A 22,019-nucleotide genomic window follows, 5' to 3' on the forward strand; every position below is an offset into this window, starting at 1 on the left:
GTAGACCAGGCTGCCCTCGAACTCAGAAATCCGCCTGCCTCTGCCTCCCAAGTGCTGGGATCAAAGGCGTGCGCCACCATTGCCTGGCCTATCGTGTATTTTTAAGCACTGCTGTGGAGCACTGTATGCAGGTGAGAAGCCTTGGGGGAATGTTTATCTGGTAGGAGAAAGGCCAGTGCCACAGAACCCCAAGCTGTCTCCGCCCTGAGCAGAATCAGCTTCACATCCCGGAATGTAGCTGTGAATAGCATTTGAAAATGCTGGACTCCTTTCTATAGAAAGATACTGTTACCAGACTGACAATTTTGAAAATTACTGCATCTGTGATGCCGCTGTGTGGGATCAGTAAGTTAAGGCTTAACATTTTGGTTTGGGGAAAAACAAGGTTGCCACTGGTAGAATTAATTAATCAATAATGCCACTTAAAAGCACTGGGCTTTTGAATATCCATAGAGGTCTGGAATAGACAAAACGAAAATGAAAATTAAGTCTTGTTTTGTTTTGAAGACAAGGTTTCTCTGTGTAGCCCTGGCTGTCCTGGAACTCACTCTGTAGATGAGGTTTACCTCGAACTCAGAAATCCACCTGCCTCTACCTCCCAAATGCTAGGAATAAAGGTATGTGCTATCACCACTTGGCTAATAAAACATCATTTTTAAGAGAACAGTTTAAAGTGCAAGTTATGAATATGAAAGTATTGGAATGTTTCCCATTAGCTCCTGCTGCCTATGTCCTCTTGTGTGTTCTTTTAGGTCTAAGGATGAAGTGTTTTTGTTTTTGAGGTTTTAACACAGGGTCTCAAAACGTAGCTCGATTACCTGGAACTCATTACACAGACCAGACAGGCCTTGCTTCTAACTCCTGGGTGCTGGGGTCAAAAGCGTGTGCCATGGCCCCTGGCTAGGATAAAGCTTCCAAGTTTGCGCTGGCGTGGGTGGACTGAGGAAGAAAGGCAGTGGTCATCCAGGAACAGCCGAGTCACTTGGGAGCAGCAGAAAGCTGTTGAGAACAGACCGGGTGAGAGCTACTAGCATAGGGTGTACTGAGAACAATGAGAGCAGACCGGGTGAGAGCTACTAGCATAGGGTGTACTGAGAACAATGAGAGGCCCCACAGTGAGGACCTGGGGAGAGGGAGTAAGATGTGGAGGTTCAGATTTGCAGAATGAGAAAGAACCATATGACGTCAAAGACGACGAACCTCTCAACTGTGCGGAAAATGGGACTCAGAACACACTAAGCAAGTGACTTGGAGTCTCCCAATATTACCTACAGGTGAGGGACACATTTCTAATAGAGCTCTTTTCTCAGGCACTGTTTGAGTGTCCTTGGTGTGAAGGTTTACAAGCTTTTAAAAAAATGACTACAACCAGCCATAGGGAGCCTGCTGGATGGTCAAGCTCACTGTCGAGCCTGACTGGGCTGGAAAAGGCTGTCCAGTCTCCTCAGACTCAAGACGGCCTATTTCATCCTTATCCACCCACAGTCTGTTCCTACAGGATGCTCTCAGGACAGCCCAGAGCTGTGCCCATGTCTTAGTTAGGGTTTTACTGCTATGAACAGACACCATGACCAAAGCAACTCCTCTTTTTTTTTTTTTAATATTTATTTATTTATTTTATGTATGTAAGTACACTGTCACTGTCTTCAGACACACCAGAAGAGGGCATCGGATCCCATTAAAGATGGTTGTGAGCCACCATGTGGTTGCTGGGAATTGAACTCAGGACCTCTGGAAGAGCAGTCAGTGCTCTTAACCTCTGAGCCATCTCTCCAACCCCCAAGGTAACTCTTATAAAGACAACATTTCATTGGGGCTGGCTTACAGGTTCAGAGGTTCAGTCCATTATCAGTAAGGCGGGAACATGGCAGCATCCAGGCAGGCATGATGCAGGAGGAGCTGAGAGTTCTACATCTTCATCTGAAGGCTGCTAGTGGAAGACTGACTTCCAGGCAGCTAGGATGAGGGGCTTAAAGACCACACCCACAGTGACACACCCACTCCAACAAGGCCACACCTCCTAACAGTACCACTCCCTGGGCCAACCATAGACAAACCATCGCAGCCCATAACACAGGGTGCTTATAAGCCTTTGTATTTTACCAGAGGCTAATCATTCAGAATATTATTTATATATATGAGGAAGGCGTGGATGTACGTACATTGTTTTGAAACCTCGATCCCAGTAGTTTAGAGCCAGAGGCCACAGGCAGAAGGGACCGGAAACACCAAGGAGAAGGGACCAATGATCCAGATTACACAAATTGCACTTTACTGGAGACTTGAGGGCACAGGATGTCTTGAGCAGCAACAAGGCCAGAGGATCCCTACACCATAAAACACAAGAACGATGTCTCCACGCTGAGCTACGCAGAGGTGGGCTGTGGCCACCAGGAATGCATTGTCCTTTCTCAAAATCGCAGTTAAGAGCAACCCGGGCATCAGTGCTTGGCACGCCACGCTCGGCTGACTATCCTAACAACTTTGTTTGCTATAGGGCTTGGGCTATCTGCCAGGCCAGCCCAGTAGGCAAACTGCGCCAAGTGGCCTGTGGTTGTGTGGAGCCACACCCCTGCACACACCACTACCTAGAGCAAACCCAAAAGGGTGCTGCTCAATCTGCATACTCAGTTTTTGACACTGGAAATGGGTGTGGAAGAGTCAAGCATCCTGAGTCACGTGGCCCACGAGATAAGGACTCTCTCAGCCTGCAAAGCCCATGCAGAGTTTGCAGGAAAAGACTCCAAGACAGCTTGTAGACAGACTCAAGGCATATCAACACACGTGGCCCACGAGATAAGGACTCTCTCAGCCTGCAAAGCCCATGCAGAGTTTGCACGAAAAGACTCCAAGACAGCTTGTAGACAGACTCAAGGCATATCAACAGACTGGGATCCTGGGTCTCTTGTTTCCTCCATTCTCAAACCTCTTCAGTCCTTGCTTAGCAGCAACCAAAGAGAAGTTGATAGGTACTGATTTAGTACAAAACTTAGTTCTCTTGCTAAAACAGAACTCATGAGATGTTTTAATTCAGATCTCAAAGTTTATTTACGTGTAGGCAAGATCTTACCATATGGTTCAGACTGGGTTAGAACTCATGACCTTTTGGTCTAAGTCTCCAAGAACTAGGATTACGGATGTCTGCCACCACACCTGGCTTCTACACGCGCACGCACGCACAGGTACCCAAGGGAGCCAGAGACATTGGAGTCCCTCAAAGCTGGAGTTGTGAGCAACCTGATTAATCAAAAACCAATTGGGGACAGGGACCCTCACTGTCAGGACATGCAGATTCCCATGTGATTTTGGGAGCCGAATTAAGACAAAACATTAGAACCAATCCCCAACATAGTCCCCTCAAAATTCTTTTGTTATTGTTTTGTTTTTTTAAGTAGTCCAGGCTAGCTTCAAACTCATGGTGATCCTCCGGGTTCTGGAATTGCTGACCTGGTGTACTACCATGTTAGGTTTAAGTGTAAAGGAAGGTGGGATTTGTTATGTAGTACTAGGCATTGAACCTGGGGCCTCATACACATTCTACGGCTGAACCACAACCCCATCTCCTCACAATCCTTAATATACTATTAGAGGAGGTAGATTATTCATTATTAGTGTGTGTGTGTGTGTGTGTGTGTGTGTGTGTGTGTGTGTGTAAGAGAGAGAGAGACGGAGAGGGAGAGGCAGAGAGAAAGACAGAGACAGACACTAAACATGCAGGTTTGACTGGTCTGAAATTCATTATGTAGACCAGGCTGGCCTATGTTCCCCAGTGCTGATTTAACATAGTTAACTTATTTATATGGACTTAAAGGCACAGATCACAAATTCTTGGAAGAGAAATAACCAGCAGGGCAGTGGTGGCACACGCCTTTGATCCCAGCACTTGAGAGGCAGAGGCAGGCATATTTCTAAGTTTGAGACCAGCCTGGTCTACATAGTGAGTTCCAGAGCAGCCAGGGCTACACAGAGAAACCCTGTCTCAAAAACAACAACAACAACAACAACAAAAGGCAGGTTATTATATCCATTTAAGCAAAGAAAAAAAAAAGCATGTTTTTGAATTGCTAAATTCAGTCATCACTCTAAGGTAGCCCAGCATAAGTCTGAATGCAGATGCCATTGGCTGAAGTAAATGCATCTTTATGTTAATATTGAATGCCCTGATTTCTAGCCCACTCGGAGCACTCGATTCCTAGAAGAAAAACGATTGTCCCTTTAAACAGAGAAGGTGGGTGAAACAGATAAGCTTTAATCACTCTGCGACAGGAACTAATAAAGGGTTGTTAATATTGAAGGGACAATACTGGGGAGGGTACAGATATTTGCCAAGAAGTTTAATATCTAACGCCACCAAAAAAAGGAGGGAGGAAAAACACATTATTTTTTCCCTTACATTAAAAATATTTTCTGCTGGGCCCTGGTGGCACACGCCTTTAATCCCAGCACTTGGGAGGCAGAGGCAGGTGGATTTCTGAGTTCAAGGCCAGCCTGGTCTACAGAGTGAGTTCCAGGACAGCCAGGGCTACACAGAGAAACCCTGTCTCAAAAAACCAAATATATATATATATATATTTTTTTTTCTACTATCTAAAGTATTGGTTTTATGTGCTTGAATTCAAGTAAGCCATGACTTTAAGTAAATTATGAATTTGTAATATCAATCTACATGAATGGAAATCAAGAAGCAAAGCCCACAGCTGGAAAGGTAGCTCATTTACGAGCACATCCTGCTCTGGCAGAGCACCTGAGCTGGGTTCCCAGCACCTATGCCATACAGTTCACGACCACATGTACCTCAAGCACTAGGGGATCTGAGAGCGTCCTCGGGCCTCTTCAGGAGCCTGCACTCCTGCGCAAACACCCACACCTCCACACACATATTCATATGAAACAATAACAACAATAATAATAAGCCTTGCAAATCCTAGCAGAGGCAGGTGGAGGCCAGCCTACTCGCCATATGAAGAAGGCAAGCTAGAGCTACATAGTGAGACCTTGTCTCAAAACAAACAAATGCCTGAGAATGGTGGTGCACTCCTTCAATCCCAACACTCAGGAGGCAGAGGCAGTTGGATCTCTGAATTGAAGGCCAGTCTGATCTACATATGGGGGGGGGGTTCAAGGTTAGTCAGGGATACATAGTAAGACTCTGTCTCAAAATGAAGATCGAGCTCCAATCTTGGTTAAATATACCCCCTGGCCTGCTTTATGCCTTCACCCACCTTGCTGATATAGACCAAAGAAACACCGAAGAGCTCAAGCCGGCAGCTTCAGCAGCTGAGCCCATGTGGCTTGGCAAGTATGGCTGGTCTCTTCCTTATCCAGGAGGAATGTTCTACCAGCTACACACACACACACACACACACGCACGCACGCACGCACGCACGCACGCACGCACGATATCCTGTCCCCTTACCCAGGCAAGGACTTGGCTCTGACAACTTTCCTGTCTTTGTATCATCTTTCCCCTATTTACTGAGCAGTTCCCTAAAGCATACAGCCTGTGGCTGTGACTGACTGAGGAAGAGAGAGACAGAGACAGAGACAGAGACAGAGACAGACAGAGAGAAAGAGACACACAGAGAGGGGAGAGGGAGGGAGGGAGGAAGGGAAGGAGGGAGAGGAGAGAATAGAATAATCTTTTTTTTTTTTTTTTTTTTTTGGTTTTTTTCCGACACTGGGTTTCTCTGTATAGCCTTGACTATCCTGGAACTCATTCTGTAGACCAGGCTGGCCTTGAACTCAGAAATTAGCCTGTCTCTGCCTCCCAAACCCTGGGATTAAAGTCTTATGGACACATTATGCAGGGTAATTATTGCCACCATTTTACAAATGAAAAAGTAGATTCCAAGGAGTTCACTGACCACCAAGGTGGTGGAAGCAAATATGAGTCCATACCGTTGGCCCCAAAGCCAGAGGTCTCAGGTTCACTTATCCCACACCGTAGCTTTGCCCTTCCCTCCATCCGAACATGAAGTCACCAAGTAACTAGTGAGCTTGAGTTTCAGAGCTCTGAAGGACAGAGACCTTCGACCAGGAGCAGTCACAAGTCCAAGTCATAGCAGCATCGCCACAGGATAGCTTTGTCCCGCCTCTTGCTCCAGGCCACTTATTTGACTGGCTTTACCACTGAACAGTACTGTCAGCCCAGGATCTTTGACCCTTGGGACATCTGTTTAGGCAAGCCCAGAATTTTTTCACTTTGCCATAGAAAAGAACTTCAAGACAAGCTGGCATGAAGTAGAGTTGAAGTTTATTAAAAGACACACTTTTTAAACATGAATTTTTAGCATAGGTGCTTTACTAACTCTGCCACATTTCCAACACCTTTAGTGTCCACAGTGACTATGTACGAGATCAGAGAGTATAACATATAATAAGGCTCAAGAGAACTTCCTTTCATAAGCAAAATTGTGAAGTAGATGAGTGTTATTGTTCAGATTTAGGAATGAGAGTAAAGGTTTTATATACACAACCGAAGATAATAGGTTATTTTAGCTGTATGGAAGTACAGTTTATTTATCATCTTTGACATACCTGTCTCAGGAAAACACATGTCGCCTCTGTCTGACAAAGTAGGTGGTGTTGCTTCTAGAGAAAAGACTTGGAATGCATTCTTCTCCTCTCTCTCCCTCTCCCTTTTACCCTCTCCATTTCTCTCCCTACCTCCCTCCCCGCCCCACTCAGGTAGGAACACATTCTTCTCTCTCCCTCTCCCTCCCTACTTCCCCACCCCTCTCAGGTGGGAACACATTCTCCTCCCTCTCCCTCAGGCAGGATCTTTTGTAATTCAGGCTCACTTCAAACTCACAAGTAGTCAAGGGTGACCTTGAGTTTCTGATCCCCCCCCCTCCCATCACTGTGATTGCAGGCACTTGTTACCATGCACACAGTTTATGTGGGGAACAGAACCTGTAGCTTTATGCCTACTCTACCAAGTGAGCCACATCTCACAATCCTCTTGTATCCTTCCTTAAAGTAAACAATGTAATCTTTTTGGGGGTTGTTTTTTTAGGGTTTTTCAAGACAAGGTTTCTCCATATAGTCCTGGCTGTCCAGAAACTCTCTTTGTAGACCAGGCTGCCCTTGAATTTAGAGATCAGCCTGCCTCTGCCTCCCAAGTGTTGGGATTAAAGGCGTGCGCCACCACACCTGATATAAGCAAAAATATTTAAGAATGCCAGTACTGGCTGTGCATCCTCACCTGGCAGCAAAGATGGCCGCCGTGCTGTTTGAAGGACTGACTCTAAAACGCTGTCCTTCTCCACCATGGCGACAAGTCATTACGTTCTTGCAGAGCCTCTGTTTCAGGATTTGCGAACTGAAGGTGACAAGAGCGGGCCTCGTGTCCTGAAAAGGCAGCCCGAGAAAGTACAGTTTAGGGGCAGGTAAGGACAAGGGGGTTCACTAGGCTCCGAAGCCTTCGCTGGAGCCAGGTCAGCAATACAGGCTGATGACATGGGCTATAACAAATGCTGGGGGAAAGGAAGAGTTTAAATTGGAAGATTATAAACCTGGTTACCGTTTGCATTTGCTACTGGGTCTCGCGGTGATTACAGAAAACCTGGGGCCCTCCCAGCCAGTTCTCAATGCACAGACCTGCTGGGGCTCAGTCCCTGGAGACATTTGCATCTCATACAGAACCCTTGGCACCAGTCAGAGCAGAGTCCCTCAAGTCACGGAAGACACTGTTCTGAAGTTAAGGCTACCCAGGGTTCCAGACTGAAGGCCTGTCTGGAGACACTGTAATGACTGTAAAATCCATTAAAACATAGAAAACAGCTTGGTTAAGATGAGAAAAATAATTTAGGCAAGATGAGAGGAGCTCAGAAGTGCGGGATTAAACTTTAAGGAACAGCGGGCTAGTTGAAGAGAGAAAAAGTTTCAAGGAATGACGATGGACTCATTTTGTAGCCTAGCCTACCTTTTAACCTATTAGTGAAAAAGCAAGACCCTGAAACAAAGCATACAGGGGGATTCAGAACTGCCCTGGGACCCTTCATTGTTTGTGCTGAAGACAGCATCTCTGTTTCTAGTGCAGGCTGGCCTGTGTAGTGAGAATTTTGGGGTTTTTTTGTTTTGTTTTTGCTTCTTTGTTTTCTTTAACACAAATATATGTTTTGTATTAATCCCAGGTGTGGGATACGGGGCAGCTTCAGACTGTCCACAGCAGCTGACTATGACGTACCTCGTGCACTGGTGGGGGTGGGCGGGGTGGGGGGTGTGGGTTCCAGCTGCAGATCTTTTTTTGTTTGTTTTTTGTTTTTTGTTTTTTTTGAGACAGGGTTTCTCTGTATAGCCCCTAGCCGTCCTGGAACTCACTCTGTAGACCAGGCTGGCCTCTAACTCAGAAATCCGCCTACCTCTGCCTCCCAAGTGCTGGGATTAAAGGCGTGTGCCACCACTGCCTGGCTGCAGATAGTTTTTTGCCAGTGTGTGACATTTAGAATCCTAGGGATTTTTCAGAGGATGTATAAATGCTAGAGCCCCTGGAGAAGGGCTGGTTGCTGGTGGTTGTGCACTGTGGCTTGTGGCTTGTTACCTAGATGTATGCAAAGAGAAGAAAAGAAAAAATTAGATATACTGACAGCAAAGATCAAATTTGCCCCAAGGAACTCAACGCCCTAACCAGCAGGAAGTAATCTAAGGATACTGTAGACCCGTTTCCCCTCCCCCCTTTCCTCTCCTGCCTAGTGTTCTGGCGCTGAAAGGGTGGAAGAAAAAGGAACCCACAAAGTAGCCAAAAGTGGGGTTCCAGGCCTGGGCTTTGTGGAGATCCTGCCGCTGCCCTCCCGAGTGCTGGGGCTTCTGTGCTTGGGCCGCTACACTGGTCTCCCAGTATTTCTTGTCCCATACTTCCTACTGTTTATTGTAATGCAAGTTAGAAGCTGGGGTGGAGCTTGAGGACAGAGGGCGGGGCCTGAATTTTACATACACACGAACACACAAACAGTAGTCTCCATTCTAAGGCTTACTCTGAAGTGTTCAGGACGCCAATTAAAAAGTCACTTTTTTTTAAAGCTGTTTTTTTTGTTTTAAGTTCCTCTTCTCCTAGATTTTGATTTTTTTTTTCTGATTCATTTCCTCCTTTCATCTTGGTTTTTGTAGGAGGTGAGAGTCCCTCCCCCAATGAGATCATCCCTAGCAGAACCCAAGGCCAGTGCTTATCTGCGGAATCAGAGGCCCCTTGCTTTCTCACAGCTGACAGTTTCCAGTGGAAGTATTGGGAGAGGGAGTCGAAAGGACCTGGGCTGGCTCTGACCCTTCCCACATTTACCTGGCTCCTTGTCACAGCTCTGCCTTTTTCTGGGCCACCCTGGGCCTATATTCCGACTCCCAGCTCTGTGTGTGGGAGGGGCAGTCCTCCCACCTACGGAGCTGCTTGCAAACTGAGGGGGGGCTGGGTTAAAAACAGTCTCCCCCTCCCCCAACACAGGATCACAGCTACTAAATGAGAAGTAAAGGGAGAAATCTCTCTCATCTCCCCAAATCTCTTCCCCCAACTTCTCCTCCCCACGCCTAACGCTTTCTGCTCAGTGTTCGCCACACTGGCGTAGTAAAAACGGAGGAACCAAACTCTTAGAGAATGGGAAGGGTCACATTCAAATTACTGAGAAAGGCAACATGAAAATGAACTCAGAGCCAACCCACCACGTCAGGTTTCATCCACATTAATGACGCAGTCTTAAAGCTTGGGTCATTATTCTTCCTAAAGCAAGAGAGCAAATGCTGTATCCTGTCATTGGCCCCAGAGGCCACCGGAAATGGCATCACCTCCCCACACACTGCCTTGTGAAAGTTGCAGCACCCAGCGCTGAACTTATTTACCCCGAAGACAGAACCTGGGCCATTCTGATCTACAGCCAGGAAAGGCCTCTATCTAGGGAAGGATCTAGAATCAACAGAGAGACACCTTTTTAAAAAAACTCACCAGTGGTTTCAATAAGTAAGTACTCCCCAGCTTTCTGTTTTCTTTCGTTTTTTTTTTCTTTCCCAAATGAGTCTCTTGTAGCCTAGGCTACCCTCTTCCTCCTCCTCCTCCCTGTGTAACTGAGAAAGAAAGACCTTGAGAGATTCCAGACCTCTGCTTCCCATTTTCTTTTAAATATACATTTAAATTTCCTGATCATCTTTTCTCAGATCTCTACTGTAAGGAGTTACTGGGCAGGTGGTGGCGGGGGGTGGGGAACTCCAGCCACCAGACTTGGTGGCACCAAAGGACAAGCTGTTAGATGGTCTACACTGGAAAACAGTTAAACGTCTTTAAAAAAAAAAAAAGGTACAGGAAAACAGCCAGTTCAGTTTGAAGGGATGCAGCATCTATTTAGTGTCTATGCAATCTTGTCTGTTGTGGTTGACCGCCAAGGCTGACACCCCAGTCCTGCTTTCCAGAAGCCGGGGAGCTCATTCCCTCCGCAACCTCGATTTTTGAATGTGTAAATGAAAAGTATCTATTTCTTAGGCTTCTTAAGAGGAACAATGAATAAGCAAGTTAAAACACTTAAAGATGGCCAGAGGAGCCCGAAACAATGTTACCAGATTGGTGTGGCTAAACCAGCGGTGAAATGCTTCCCCAATGGAACCCCAAGTGATTAGGGTAATTAGTAATAAAGCTAGCTAACACCACAAGTGGTGGAAACAGAACCAGATAAACTCCGTGCCTGTTTTGTTTCCTCATGGAAACGTTTAGAGCTGTGTATAAAATAGTTTTCCCGGTGGAGACTAACCAGGAGGGAAACAACATACACATTTTTCTTTCTAGATAATTTTACTTCCTTCTTTTAATTTGAGCAAACATTTATAGCTGGGGTTAAAAGCTCATGTTTTGAAATATTTTTACCTAGAGAAAGGAAACCTAAGCCCCATGCTTATCTAATTCAACCGAAGAAGACTTGCTATCAATAACAGGCCAGCCAAGCAGTCTTGGGCTATTTTGCATAACCTCTGCTTGCCTCTGTTGATTTCTCTGTAAGTAGAAACTAAAGTTTTTACCTGACTGGACTGTGAGGATCAACTGTTTTTTGTCCACTGTAAGGAGGCATAGGGCGATGGACAGGCAAGTGAGGGCACATCCAAGGAGACCAGGACCAAGGACTTTTGAGACCAGTGGTGACATCAAGGCAGGAGGAACCTGTGTTTGAGGACAGCCTGCGATGGGGCTAGTTAACTGAAGTAGCGGATCGAGCATTAGGAAAGGAGGAGGTACCCGTCTGAAGGGCAAAGGAAGAGGCTGACAAAGCTCACTTTCAGTGAGTAGAGCTTTTTTTTTTTTTTATTTGGTTTTTCCGAGATAGCCCTGGCTGTCCTGGAACTCACTCTGTAGAGTGAGCCCTGGCTGGCCTCGAACTCAGAAATCCGCCTTCCTCTGCCTCCCAAGTGCTCGGATTAAAGGCATGCGCCACCACCGCCCAGCCAGTGAGTAGACCTTAAACAGATCCTGTGTTTGAGCCCAGACAGACAGACAGACACACACACCACCACCACCACCACCACCACCAGAAATTAGTCGTGTAAACTATGGTAAACCCGAAGTAAAACTGGACACTACTCACGTCCTGAAAATGTTGCAAAATCCTAAAGCATATTTTCAATATGCACGTGTGTCTACCTTACATATATACTGATAGAATGCCTACCCATACTTGGATGATTAATATATGAACGGGCAATCTGTTACATAGTATATAATGTTGATGCACATGTCTTGTCTAACATGAGTCAGACCCTGGATTGGATCCCTAGCACTCCCCAAAAAGTAGAAATACATAGAAATAGTTGAGTTGAGCTATCATTGTAAGGATTTGGCAATTTCAAGAATAGTGGAAATAGCCATTCATGAGAAATAAAAATGACTCGAGCCAGCTTTTGGGGGAGGGAGCTTACCTCCACCCAGTCATGTATTTCTGCCCAGAACTGAAGTTCTGAACACCAAGAGCAGGCTGCCACCTTTCCAGGCCACAGCCAATATTTACCTTGAGGAAGACTATCCAAAGGTCAGGAGGGGAACGTCTTAGGAATTGTCTGTTTGGTGAGAGGATAAAGAACCCTGGAGAATCGAGAGAGCTATTGTTATTCCACCCTTCCCCCACTGAAGAACTTTACACACCTGAATGCCGGCAGCTGAGAACTCCCCGGTAGAGATAGGCTGGTTTAAAACGTGGCAGCATCTCTCTCGCAGTCAACTGTTAAGAAATCGCTAGTAATTTACTAGGCTGCCCTCCCCTCTAGGCCAGAAGGCCTAAAAGCAGGCAGAGTGCTGGATCAGGCCGGGAACTCCTGCTGGATCTAGCCCCAGGGCCGAATCCCGGGCCCTCCCTCTCTGCCTGGTGGCTTTATTGCCTAACTCTGAGCTATCTGCATACAAATAGTATTGATAAGGTGATGGGTGGCCCTTTGTCTCTCTCCTCCGGGGTCTAAGGAAGAGAAGCCATTTACAATCTGGCTGAGACCAAAGCCATAACTTTCTGGGGTGAGATCGGGACTGCTCCAAGGCTTCAGAGTGATTGAGACCAAGGTGGAAGGGGGCTGGAAAACAGACGAGAGGGCCTTGAGAAAGAGCAACTTTGAGGGAGAGAAGAGAGGTGCAGCTAAGGCTCCAGGGGAGGACAGGACCCAGCGGGGCCAGTGACACGGGCTCAGGAGGGCGTTGCAGAAGTACGATCGACAGCAGCTGGGAAGGACGAGAATCGGCCTTTGAAAGGAAGCCAAGGAGCCAGTGTGGTGATTTACTGACAAACGTCTTCGAGTTTGATGCGATTGGGAGCCAAATTAAAGTCCAAGGAGTGAGTGGGAGGGAGAGGACCGGACCCAGGCTGTGCAAACAGCGCTTTAAAAATGTGGCTTTGAAGGCCGGGCGGTCGGACAGGCCTGGAGGTGGAGCCAGCGAAGTTACCTTTCTTTTTCCGAGCAGCGAGACCTCAGCAGGGTGGGAGCTAACCTTAGGACTAGTGACTAGCATGCCGAGCTCAGGGTCAGCCCACCGGGAGGCAGCTTGAGATGTAGGAAGCTCCCGGCGCGACTTGGCTGCTGACCTAACCCCGGAGGTACGTGTCTGCCTTTGCGCTCAGTGGGAAGGGGGACCCTGGGGTGGGGAGGGGTGGGATGGGGGTTCGGGTCCTCGGGCTTTCTCTAGAACCCGAGTGGGGCCAGTTTGTCGGGCTGGAGTTGAAAGGGAGCCCGGTGTCCTGCAGGCGTGACTAGGCCTTTGAGACACCGGGTCACCTCTCATTCCCTCAGTTATGGGAAGGGAAACCGAGGCTCCTAAAGATGAGTTTGGTTATAGGAGGATTTTGAAGTAACGACTCAAGATGGTGAGGTTAAAATTCGCATCGCTGTATGCAATTGAAATGAATTTCTAACATTGTTTTAAAGATCCGAATGGGCCGCATGGCGGTGTGCACACCTTGAATTTCAGCCTTCGGGAGGCAGAGGCAGGAATTCTCTGAGTTCCAGGCCAGCCTGGTCTACCAAGCGAATTAGGCTAGCCGGGGCTACACAGAGAAACCCTGTCTCGGAAAACAAAAAACAAAAAAAACAAAAAGAGAGAAACTCCAAATTATCCAGAAGTTATCTTTTTCTCCAAAAGTGTCTGCATAGGTTAGGAGATTTCATTTCATTCTTAATTTATTCCCTTCATTTCTTTCTATAACCCGTGTGAACGGTCGTTTTTGTTGTTTGGGGTTTTTTTGTTTTGTTTTGTTTTTTGCATTTTCGAGATAGGGCTTCACTGTGTAGCCCTGTCTGTCCCAGAACTCACTTTGTAGACTGGGTTGGCCTAGAACTGCTTTAAGAGTTTTTAAACTTGTAATTTTGAAGCATGTAATCGATATTTTTTTCAAAGAATCGCAGTATTAGGCATTAGTGTGGGGGGGATCACATCTCAACTGCAGCCTAGGCAGGGCTTGGAATCACCTGAAACCCACTTTGGAGGGTAGGCGTCTTTGTGGTTCAAATTTCCATTTATGTCACAAGTGTCAACCAAGTTAAATGTGCAGGGAGACAGCTGTCAAGGCCCTGACACACTAGAAACTACATTTTTTAAATAATTAGGCCAAAGGGCTGAGGCCTAGCAAGCAGGTGGCGCCACCGGGCCTGGGAGGTCTTCCCAGTGGCTCCCCTGCAGTGGTTTCTTTGTGACCACCTGAAACCATACTCTTCACAGGACTTTTATGTATTTGATGTGACCCTAGAGCCGCCTTTAAAATATTGCTTATACCACTTTTGGCAGATATTAACTTCCCCCAAATCAAAAGTCTGTGGTGAGTTCCCAGCTCAGAGTCCAGTGACTGCCCCTCCCCCAGAATATCCATAGCCAGTAGTTGGAAGGCAGGCTTTGGGGGCCACCTGAGGATCCATAATTGTCTTGGTGGGCCAGGTCCAGTCTAATGTAGACTCATTACAGGCCATGTAATTTTTGACAGATTTAGTTCAACTTTAATGCCAGAACATAAGAAAGTCGGGGTACTTATTCCAAGTCCCTTAGAAATAAGTATTTTCTTGTCTATATGTGCAATGCTTTAAAATAAGTCAAAAGTATTGATTTGATATGTGCATGTTTAAGTCTCAGCATTCAGGATGCAGAGGCAGGCAGGTCTCCCATGGTCAAGGCCAACCTGATCTAATTATCACTGAGTTCCAGGCTACAAAGTTCGACCCAGTCTTAAAAAACTAGATAGGTGATAGATAGATAGATAGATAGATAGATAGATAGATAGATAGATGATAATAAATTTAATTCTCCCAAAATGCCTTTGAACAGAAAGGAGCTGTTTATAATCCTAGTATAGTGAGTGTCACAGTGGGTATTTGGTCAGATGCATGAACTATTAAACTAGTTCCATGTTATGCCTGCGAGGAGTCCAGGCAGGCAGCACCCCTTTGCTAGCCCTACCTCTATGATTTAAGACCTCTGTCCCGTCTCTAGGACAACTGGCCTAGTTTGTTGTCAGTCTTCCAAAACTAACCTCATTACTACAAAACATGGATTAATGAAAAATAAATGCTCTGGATTTGGCTCGGGGTAGGTATAAAGTAGCAGTCAGAGATTTATAATTCATGCCTTATGAAGCTACTGAAAAATTAATTATCCCCAAATTGAGAAATACAAGCAATTCCTTGAAAGTCATTTTTTTATAGCAGTGGCCATCATTAATGCATATTCCTCCCACAGTGTTACAGCCCTAGATCTTGCAGCAAAACAGAAAGTAATTAGGATTTGGGGAAGTGAACCACATTTTAAGAGTGGAATTGTAGGTGGCCACAACAGTCCTTGTACCCCTCTGCCTCTAACCCTGCCGCTTCAGACAGCCTTGGGCACTTGTGCACACAGTCCTCTGCAGTCTGCAGGACCTACTCCCATCATATCTGTCCTTGGCAGCCCTTTCTTATCTCTCCCCTGGAGGGAAGTGGCCAACTCAGTTTAGTTTTTCTTTTGGAGTAGTCTATCTTTGGTGCCTTGTGCTGGAATTATAGGTGTTTGACCACCACACCGGCTGAGACAACCGCTGACCCACTGTGTGTTCCCTTCTCATTGAATGAGTCCATAAAATAGCATCCAAAAACTAATAAGGGAGTTTAGCAAATTTCTCTAACCTGCCTGTATGCAAATCCCTTTTTTGTTTCAGTTCTTATAAATAAGAACCCGGAACTGGAAGTTACCGGTTTGTTAGCTGCCTGAGATGACTCCCCCTTTCTGACTGTTACCTCTATCCACTAAAAGCAGCATTTAGGTTTTGTCCTGTATTGAGTGCCATCCCTGCGTAGCCTGTTCTTTCCCACAGGGGCAGGCAGAGGGTGTCTGACTTTCTCTCTGAGTTGTGGTTTCAGTTGCTCACTGGAATGGCTCCTTTTCTCCTCCATGCTGTCTGCACCTTCTCCCCCCCCACCCCACCCCTCAGGACAATGGAGAATTCTTGTAGACAGTTCTGCTTGACTTGGCCCTGAGCCGTGAGAGCAGCGTGAGGTCCAAGGTTCCCTGGTTAAGATACCAGGAACCACACTTTCCCACAGGGCAGTCACAACCTACAGCATTTTGTCTTCCTGGGTTATGTTAATACCTTGGTTTAATATTTGTGTCTCAAGCTTGAGAATGAATGTCGAGATTTGGCATTTCATTCTCTCCAGCCCTACCCCTAGGTGCACACAACTATGCACCCTGGGTAGGTAGTTGCCTAAGAATAAAATGAGTAAGTCTTAGTTCCGAGATTAGGAATGGAGAGAATGAGGTTTTCAGTGGGTCACCCAGGAGCCATTCTGTAAATTCCAGCATTATGTTCAAAACCCTTGCCTGCCATCATCTCCTTTGGTCTTGTAGAACCCCGATGGCAGATGAACAGTTTCCTCTCTCTTTGCTGATGGTTAAACTGGTGTTCCCTAATTCATACTGAGGACCTTGACAGGCATTGTTTGAAGTGCATCCTGGCTGAGAGTTTGCTCAGGTTGAGAGCTCGGCTGTTCAGATCCCAGCGTGCACCCACCCACCCACCCACCCAAGTCACACTGGTCCTAACTGCCTGGAACTCCAGCTCTGTGAGGATCTGCCGACTTAGGAGGATAAACAATAACTGAGTACTCCACACTCAGTCCCCACATCAAGTTGATGTGAGTCCTGGAGTCCAATTTCAGAGAGAGGCTAAGGAACTTATCTGAAGCAAGCAGAGCGGTGTCCTACCTGGTATGGTCTCTTGGTTCCAACAAAGTGTCCTCTAGTGTGTTTGTGTGGTTTTGTCTGAGGCTGGCCTTGAACCCCTGATCCTCTTGTATGGTATTCCAGGCTTGTTTGCACCACCACACTCGGCTTATATTACAGTTATCAGTGAGGTTCCTGCCCCTACCTCCTTTTCCATTGTGGTATTTTGAGACAAGGTCTTACTGTGTAGACCAGATTGGCCTAAGAGCTTGGGGTTATCCTCAGGTCTCCCATACTACCAAGCCCAGTTTATCAGTAATTGTGAGTTCAGAAGACAATGTTTAACTCAGGTTTTTTTTCTTTTCCCTTTTCTTTCTTTCTCTTTGTTGTTGTTTTTGTTTGTTTGGGTTTTTTGCTTGTTTGTGTCTTCTGAGACAGTGTCTCATCACCAGGCTGGCCTCAGACTTGCTCTGTAGCCACAGATGACCCTGAACTTCTGATCTTCCCGCCTCTCTACCTCCCAAGTGCTGAGATTGCAGCTTCTGCCACCACGCCTGGTTATGTGGTGACGGGGATCCACTCTGTGTTTTTCATGAGCACTCTGTCAGCCGGGCGGGCAGCATCTGCTCAGTGGGTGCACCTTACCTCACGTAACACATCATTCGCTGCACCTCCATGGTGATGATGGGCTGCTGTTGTTGAACTTTATTTTTGGATTTGTTGAGACAGGCTCTCATTGCATAACCTTGGCTGTCCCCAGAGCTCACTAAATAGACCAGGCTGGCCTCTAGCTCACAGATACCTGCCTGTCTCTTCCAAGTGCTGGGTATAAAGGTGTACCGATGCTCCCTGCAAAACTTTTTTCTGATTACAATATTTAAGTGAAAATGGGTAAAGACAAGCCAGGGTTTTTACCTGTTCTATGAGAACTCACTGTTCTCTCTACTTTCATAATTTATACTTGTGACCACTTAAAACCACAGGCTGCATAGCCTTAACATTTCCATTGGTTAGTTGGGCTCGTCCCGTCCCTTTAAGGCCAACACTTGGGAGCCAGAGGCAGCCAATCTCTTTGAGTTCTTTAAGGCCAGCCTAGTCTACATAGTGAATCCCAGAATAGTAGGGGCTATCTAGTAAGACCCAGTTAAAAAAAAAAAGTTTCAGATGTAGTGGTGCATACTTCTAACATCCGCACCCAGAGGCCAAGATGGAAAGATAGGGGGTTCGAGGCCAGCCTAGAATACAGCAAAACCTTTCTCAGAAAATAATGATTTAAATGTCATGCCAGCTATCCACCCGTGCTTGCTTAACATGGTTACAGTGTATAGGATCTTACAGCTCGCAAGTGGATGATGCCACTAAGTACCTGAAGGGAATTCTGTGCCCTTCCCTGTCAGTTTGTTGGTAGTGTTAAGTGTGGTTCTACCTCTTAATTGTCCCAGGAGAGGAATCCTAAGTAGCAAGTTGAATGAAGGTAACTTGCAGTTTTTGTGTGTTTGGAGACGGAGTCCCACATCATTGCCATGGCTGACCTGGAACTGGCCATTTAAACCAGGCTGGCCATTAACTCACAGAGATCCTCCTGCCTCTGCCTCTGCCTCTGCCTCTGCTGCCCTGGGATTAAAGGCGTGCACCATCACGCTTTAATGTTGCGGTTTTGAAGCTGAGGCCCATGTCAGCATTTTATCCAAAGTGTTTACTGAGGCAAACCTTAGTAAAGGGTTACTACTTACCCCAGGCCCTGGGGACATGCAGATTAACCAGATTGACAGGAGAAAGGAAAAATCAAGTTTGATATTTACATGTGAGCCTCCCCCCGCCCCCCAAAAAAAACCACACCACACCACACTGGGGAGAAAAGTGAGACACTGTACATCATTAGAGTTGTCCTTTTGGTTGTAAACAAAGAGGACTCAACTAGAGTTTTCTCTCTCTCTCTCTCTCTCTGATGCTTACATCTCAAGAGTCTTAATAATTTTAGGTGTGTGGGTGGCATCAAAGGGTGGTGGGTGCACACACAAGTGTGCACTCTTTATGTGCACACTCGTGTGGATCTTCCTGCTTGTTTGTTTGTTTGTTTGTTTGTTTTAGAGGAGATGGGATATTTGTCTTTCTGGGCCAGAGGCATGTCTTCCTCTTTTTTCACATTCATTGTTCATTGAGACAGGCTTCCCTTTGTAGCACTGGCTCATCTAGAATACACTAAAAGCCTTTGAGGGTTCTGCCTGCCTCAGCCTCCCAAATGCTAGGCTTAAAGGCCATCACCAGGCATAGCTGCCTGCCTTACTTTTTGAGATAGGTTCTCTTACTGAACCTGAAGCCTGCCATTTTGGCAAGACAAGCCGACGGGTAAGCTGGGATCTGCTTGTCTGTCCTGGGATTTTGAGCATCGTGCCCAGTTCTTGATTTTATTCACAGAGCTATCTCCCCAGCCAGGTGCTTGGATCTTTAACATTAAAGATGGTTTGAACTTCCAGAAATGGTATAATTGTTGGAGGTGACAGGGAAATATATGGCCCATCAGAGAAGACAGAATCTAAGCATACGCCACAGCATCTCCATGTTAACTTGTCTTAAGTGGTTACCTGTGGAGCCTGCCTCCTGGCTAGCTGGAGCCTGGGCAGCCTAGAGCTGCCCAATAGTTAAAAGAAATTGCAGATCTAGGAGGGCTTCCCTCTCCTCCTGCCCTCTTCCCTACCTACCTCTTCCTTCCAGCCCTCAGGCTCTAGAGCCTGCAATGTTCCTCTCTCCTCCCCATGGGGGGTGGCGGGAAGGGGGCGGCACCCTCAGGCAGCAGGTCCATACTGTACGTCTCCTATCTTTCTTAATGCTTGCTGCTCTGCCTAAGGGTGAGTCCCTCCCAGCGCTCTCTCTTCTGTTCTAGCAGTTCCCAGACCCAGCTTGTGCAAAAGAGGGAGCTAAGAGGCACACCGCAGGCACCATGGTCCGCCTGTTGGCCTCCGAAGTACAGCAGCTACTCCACAACAAGTTTGTGGTCGTCCTTGGGGACTCTGTGCATAGGGCGGTGTACAAGGACCTGGTGCTCCTGCTGCAGAAGGATTGCCTGCTCACTAACAAGCAGCTCAGAACCAAGGGGGAGCTGAGCTTTGAAAAGGACCAGCTGAAGATGGGAGGCGAGCTGGATACCCTACACAACCGCACGGACTACCGCGAGGTGCGCGAGTTCTGCTCTGACCACCATCTGGTGCGCTTCTACTTCCTCACGCGGGTCTACTCTGAGTACATGGAGAGTGTCCTAGAGGAGCTACGGTCTGGCATTCACACCCCAGATGTGATCATTATGAACTCTTGCCTCTGGGACGTCTCCAGGTATGGGCGGAATTCCTTGAGTAGTTACAGGCAGAACCTGGAGAACTTGTTTAGGCGCATGGACCAGATGCTGCCCAAGTCGTGCCTGCTAGTGTGGAACACTGCTATGCCTTTAGGTGACAAAATCAAGGCGGCCTTCCTCCCACAGAAGTGTAAGGGCCAGTACCCCCGGATCTCGGTAGCCAACCTGAAAAAGAAAGTGACCCAGGCCAATGTTTATAGCCATGCGGAAGCAACAAAGCACTATTTCGATGTGCTGGACTTAAATTTCCACTTCCGTCAAGCCAGAAAGCACCTGCAGGGAGATGGCGTGCACTGGAATGAGCATGCGCACCGCAAGCTCTCCTACCTGCTGCTGGCCCACATGGCTGACGCATGGGGTGTGGAATTGCCCCACCGAGACGCATGCGAGCTTGGTTTTCAGACATGGGAAAGTTCAGGCCAGGGAGAGGAAAGGCAGCCCCAAGACGGCTTAGGTCCTCAGGTGTTTGCCCCGTCTCCCCCTTTCCCCTTTCCCAGGCCACCTCCCCTACTCCCATCCCCTGGCTTGCCCGTAAGGCCCCCACCCCTACTAGGATGTCCCCCACCCTTGCCCCAGCCCCAGCCCCAGCCGATGCCCCCGTTTCCATTCTATCCTCAAGTTTCCTATTTTTCCTCAGACCCTGTTTTCCAGTCAGATGAATTCTATATCCACTCTGATAACCCCTCCCCTACCCACACTGGATATGCCTTTGAGGCCGACTTTAGCTTTTATCCCCAGCCACCTATGCCCAACTACCGCCCGCCCTGTTATCAGCGTCAGGCCCCTGTAGTACATAGGGGCTTCCCAAGGCATTATGCTCGTGGCCCCTATAGGCCTTATAGACCCAGGCGACCACAGAAACATGCCCCAGCCTGCCTAGAGTCAAGGCCCCAGTAGTGTTCTGATTAAGCCTTACCTCTGGATGGGGTCGTGTGACATCTGTCTTTTTTGTCTCATCGTTGGTCTAATACAGTGACCTTGCTAAGGTAAACCCAGCTAGTCCTGTCTTGGACTTCTCTTTGTTTATTGCTGTTAGAAACAGAGGCAGGGAAGAGCAGACTGGCCCCTCCTGCTGCCTGAGGCCATCTCTTCCCCCTGAGTGACCAAGCAAGCATTCTTACTACCTCCCCCCTCGCTATTCTTGTTGCCTTTTTGTAAAAATAAAATTGAAATACAGAAATTGTTTCCAAAAGTGGTTCTTCCTGTGTTTTGTGTTTTGTGTTTTGTGTGTGTGTGTGTGTGTGTGTGTGTTTACACGCAGCGGCCTCTCCTGGCCATTGAGCCATGAAGCTCAGCAAGGACTGTATGTATTAAATGGGTGATTCTTAGAGCTACTTAGGGGACTATTCAAAACAGTTGATGTGTGTATAAAGGATTCTATTTTCACAAAGAACCATTCTGTTTTAGAACCAGAAAAGCTAAAGGTGTAAAAGTTAAAACATTTGCAAAACAAACAAACAAACAAATAGAACAAATGACTCCAGGAGTCTTTCCTTCTCTGTACTTGTTACCACTTACATTAAGATCTGTGTGTGTGTCTGTCTGTCTGTGACACAGAGACAGAGGGGGGATAGCTCAGGCATGTAAGACCAGTCTCATGTGAAGGTGACTTTGAGCTCGTTCTCCTGCGTCCTGCAAGCTGGGATTACACACAGGCGCTACTGTGTCTGCTTTATGAGATGTGGAGAATCAAACTCCAGGGATTCATGCCTGCTAAGCAAGCATTCTACCGAATAAGCTATGTCTTCAGCCTCCATTACCTTCCCTAGCTCAGGACTGAGTTCACCACAGTGTGTCTTCCCCAGAAGGGAAGAGCAGAGGCAGACCCTACAAGTCCTTTACATGTATGACATACCTTCTGCTTGGCCATCCTTTGACTAGTCTTGGTTTTTGGATGTGAGGAAATTGGAGAAAAAGTAGCCACACCTAATGCTAATGTGAGTTACCATCGTAGAATAAAGCTGCAAATTGTAAGGGACTCCCTCCCAGTCATAAATAAGCCCTTTGGGGTCAGCTTTGAAAAATGGCCACATCTAGTAT

General features: G+C 47.0%; 1 protein-coding gene across 10 annotated transcripts in view; it reads left to right on the forward strand.

The window, feature by feature from the left end:
- The window catches only part of Pced1b (PC-esterase domain containing 1B), a 143,390-nt gene extending 122,219 nt beyond the window's left edge, over positions 1-21,171 (forward strand). For 6 of the 10 annotated variants that reach the window (XM_031354025.1, XM_031354045.1, XM_031354021.1 and 3 more), the window contains one exon: positions 19,515-21,171. In XM_031354025.1, the coding sequence (XP_031209885.1) occupies positions 19,569-20,876 (1,308 nt within the window). In that variant the 5' untranslated portion in view covers positions 19,515-19,568 and the 3' untranslated portion in view covers positions 20,877-21,171. Of the gene's footprint in view, positions 1-8,380; positions 9,947-12,261; positions 13,044-19,511 lie in introns of those variants that run through there. The other 4 variants (XM_031354053.1, XM_031354060.1, XM_031354056.1 and 1 more) reach the window with 4 other exon arrangements.
- Positions 21,172-22,019: the final 848 nt, after the last annotated feature.

This window comes from Mastomys coucha, unplaced genomic scaffold, assembly GCF_008632895.1.
Source record: "Mastomys coucha isolate ucsf_1 unplaced genomic scaffold, UCSF_Mcou_1 pScaffold11, whole genome shotgun sequence".
Taxonomy (NCBI): domain Eukaryota; kingdom Metazoa; phylum Chordata; class Mammalia; order Rodentia; family Muridae; genus Mastomys; species Mastomys coucha.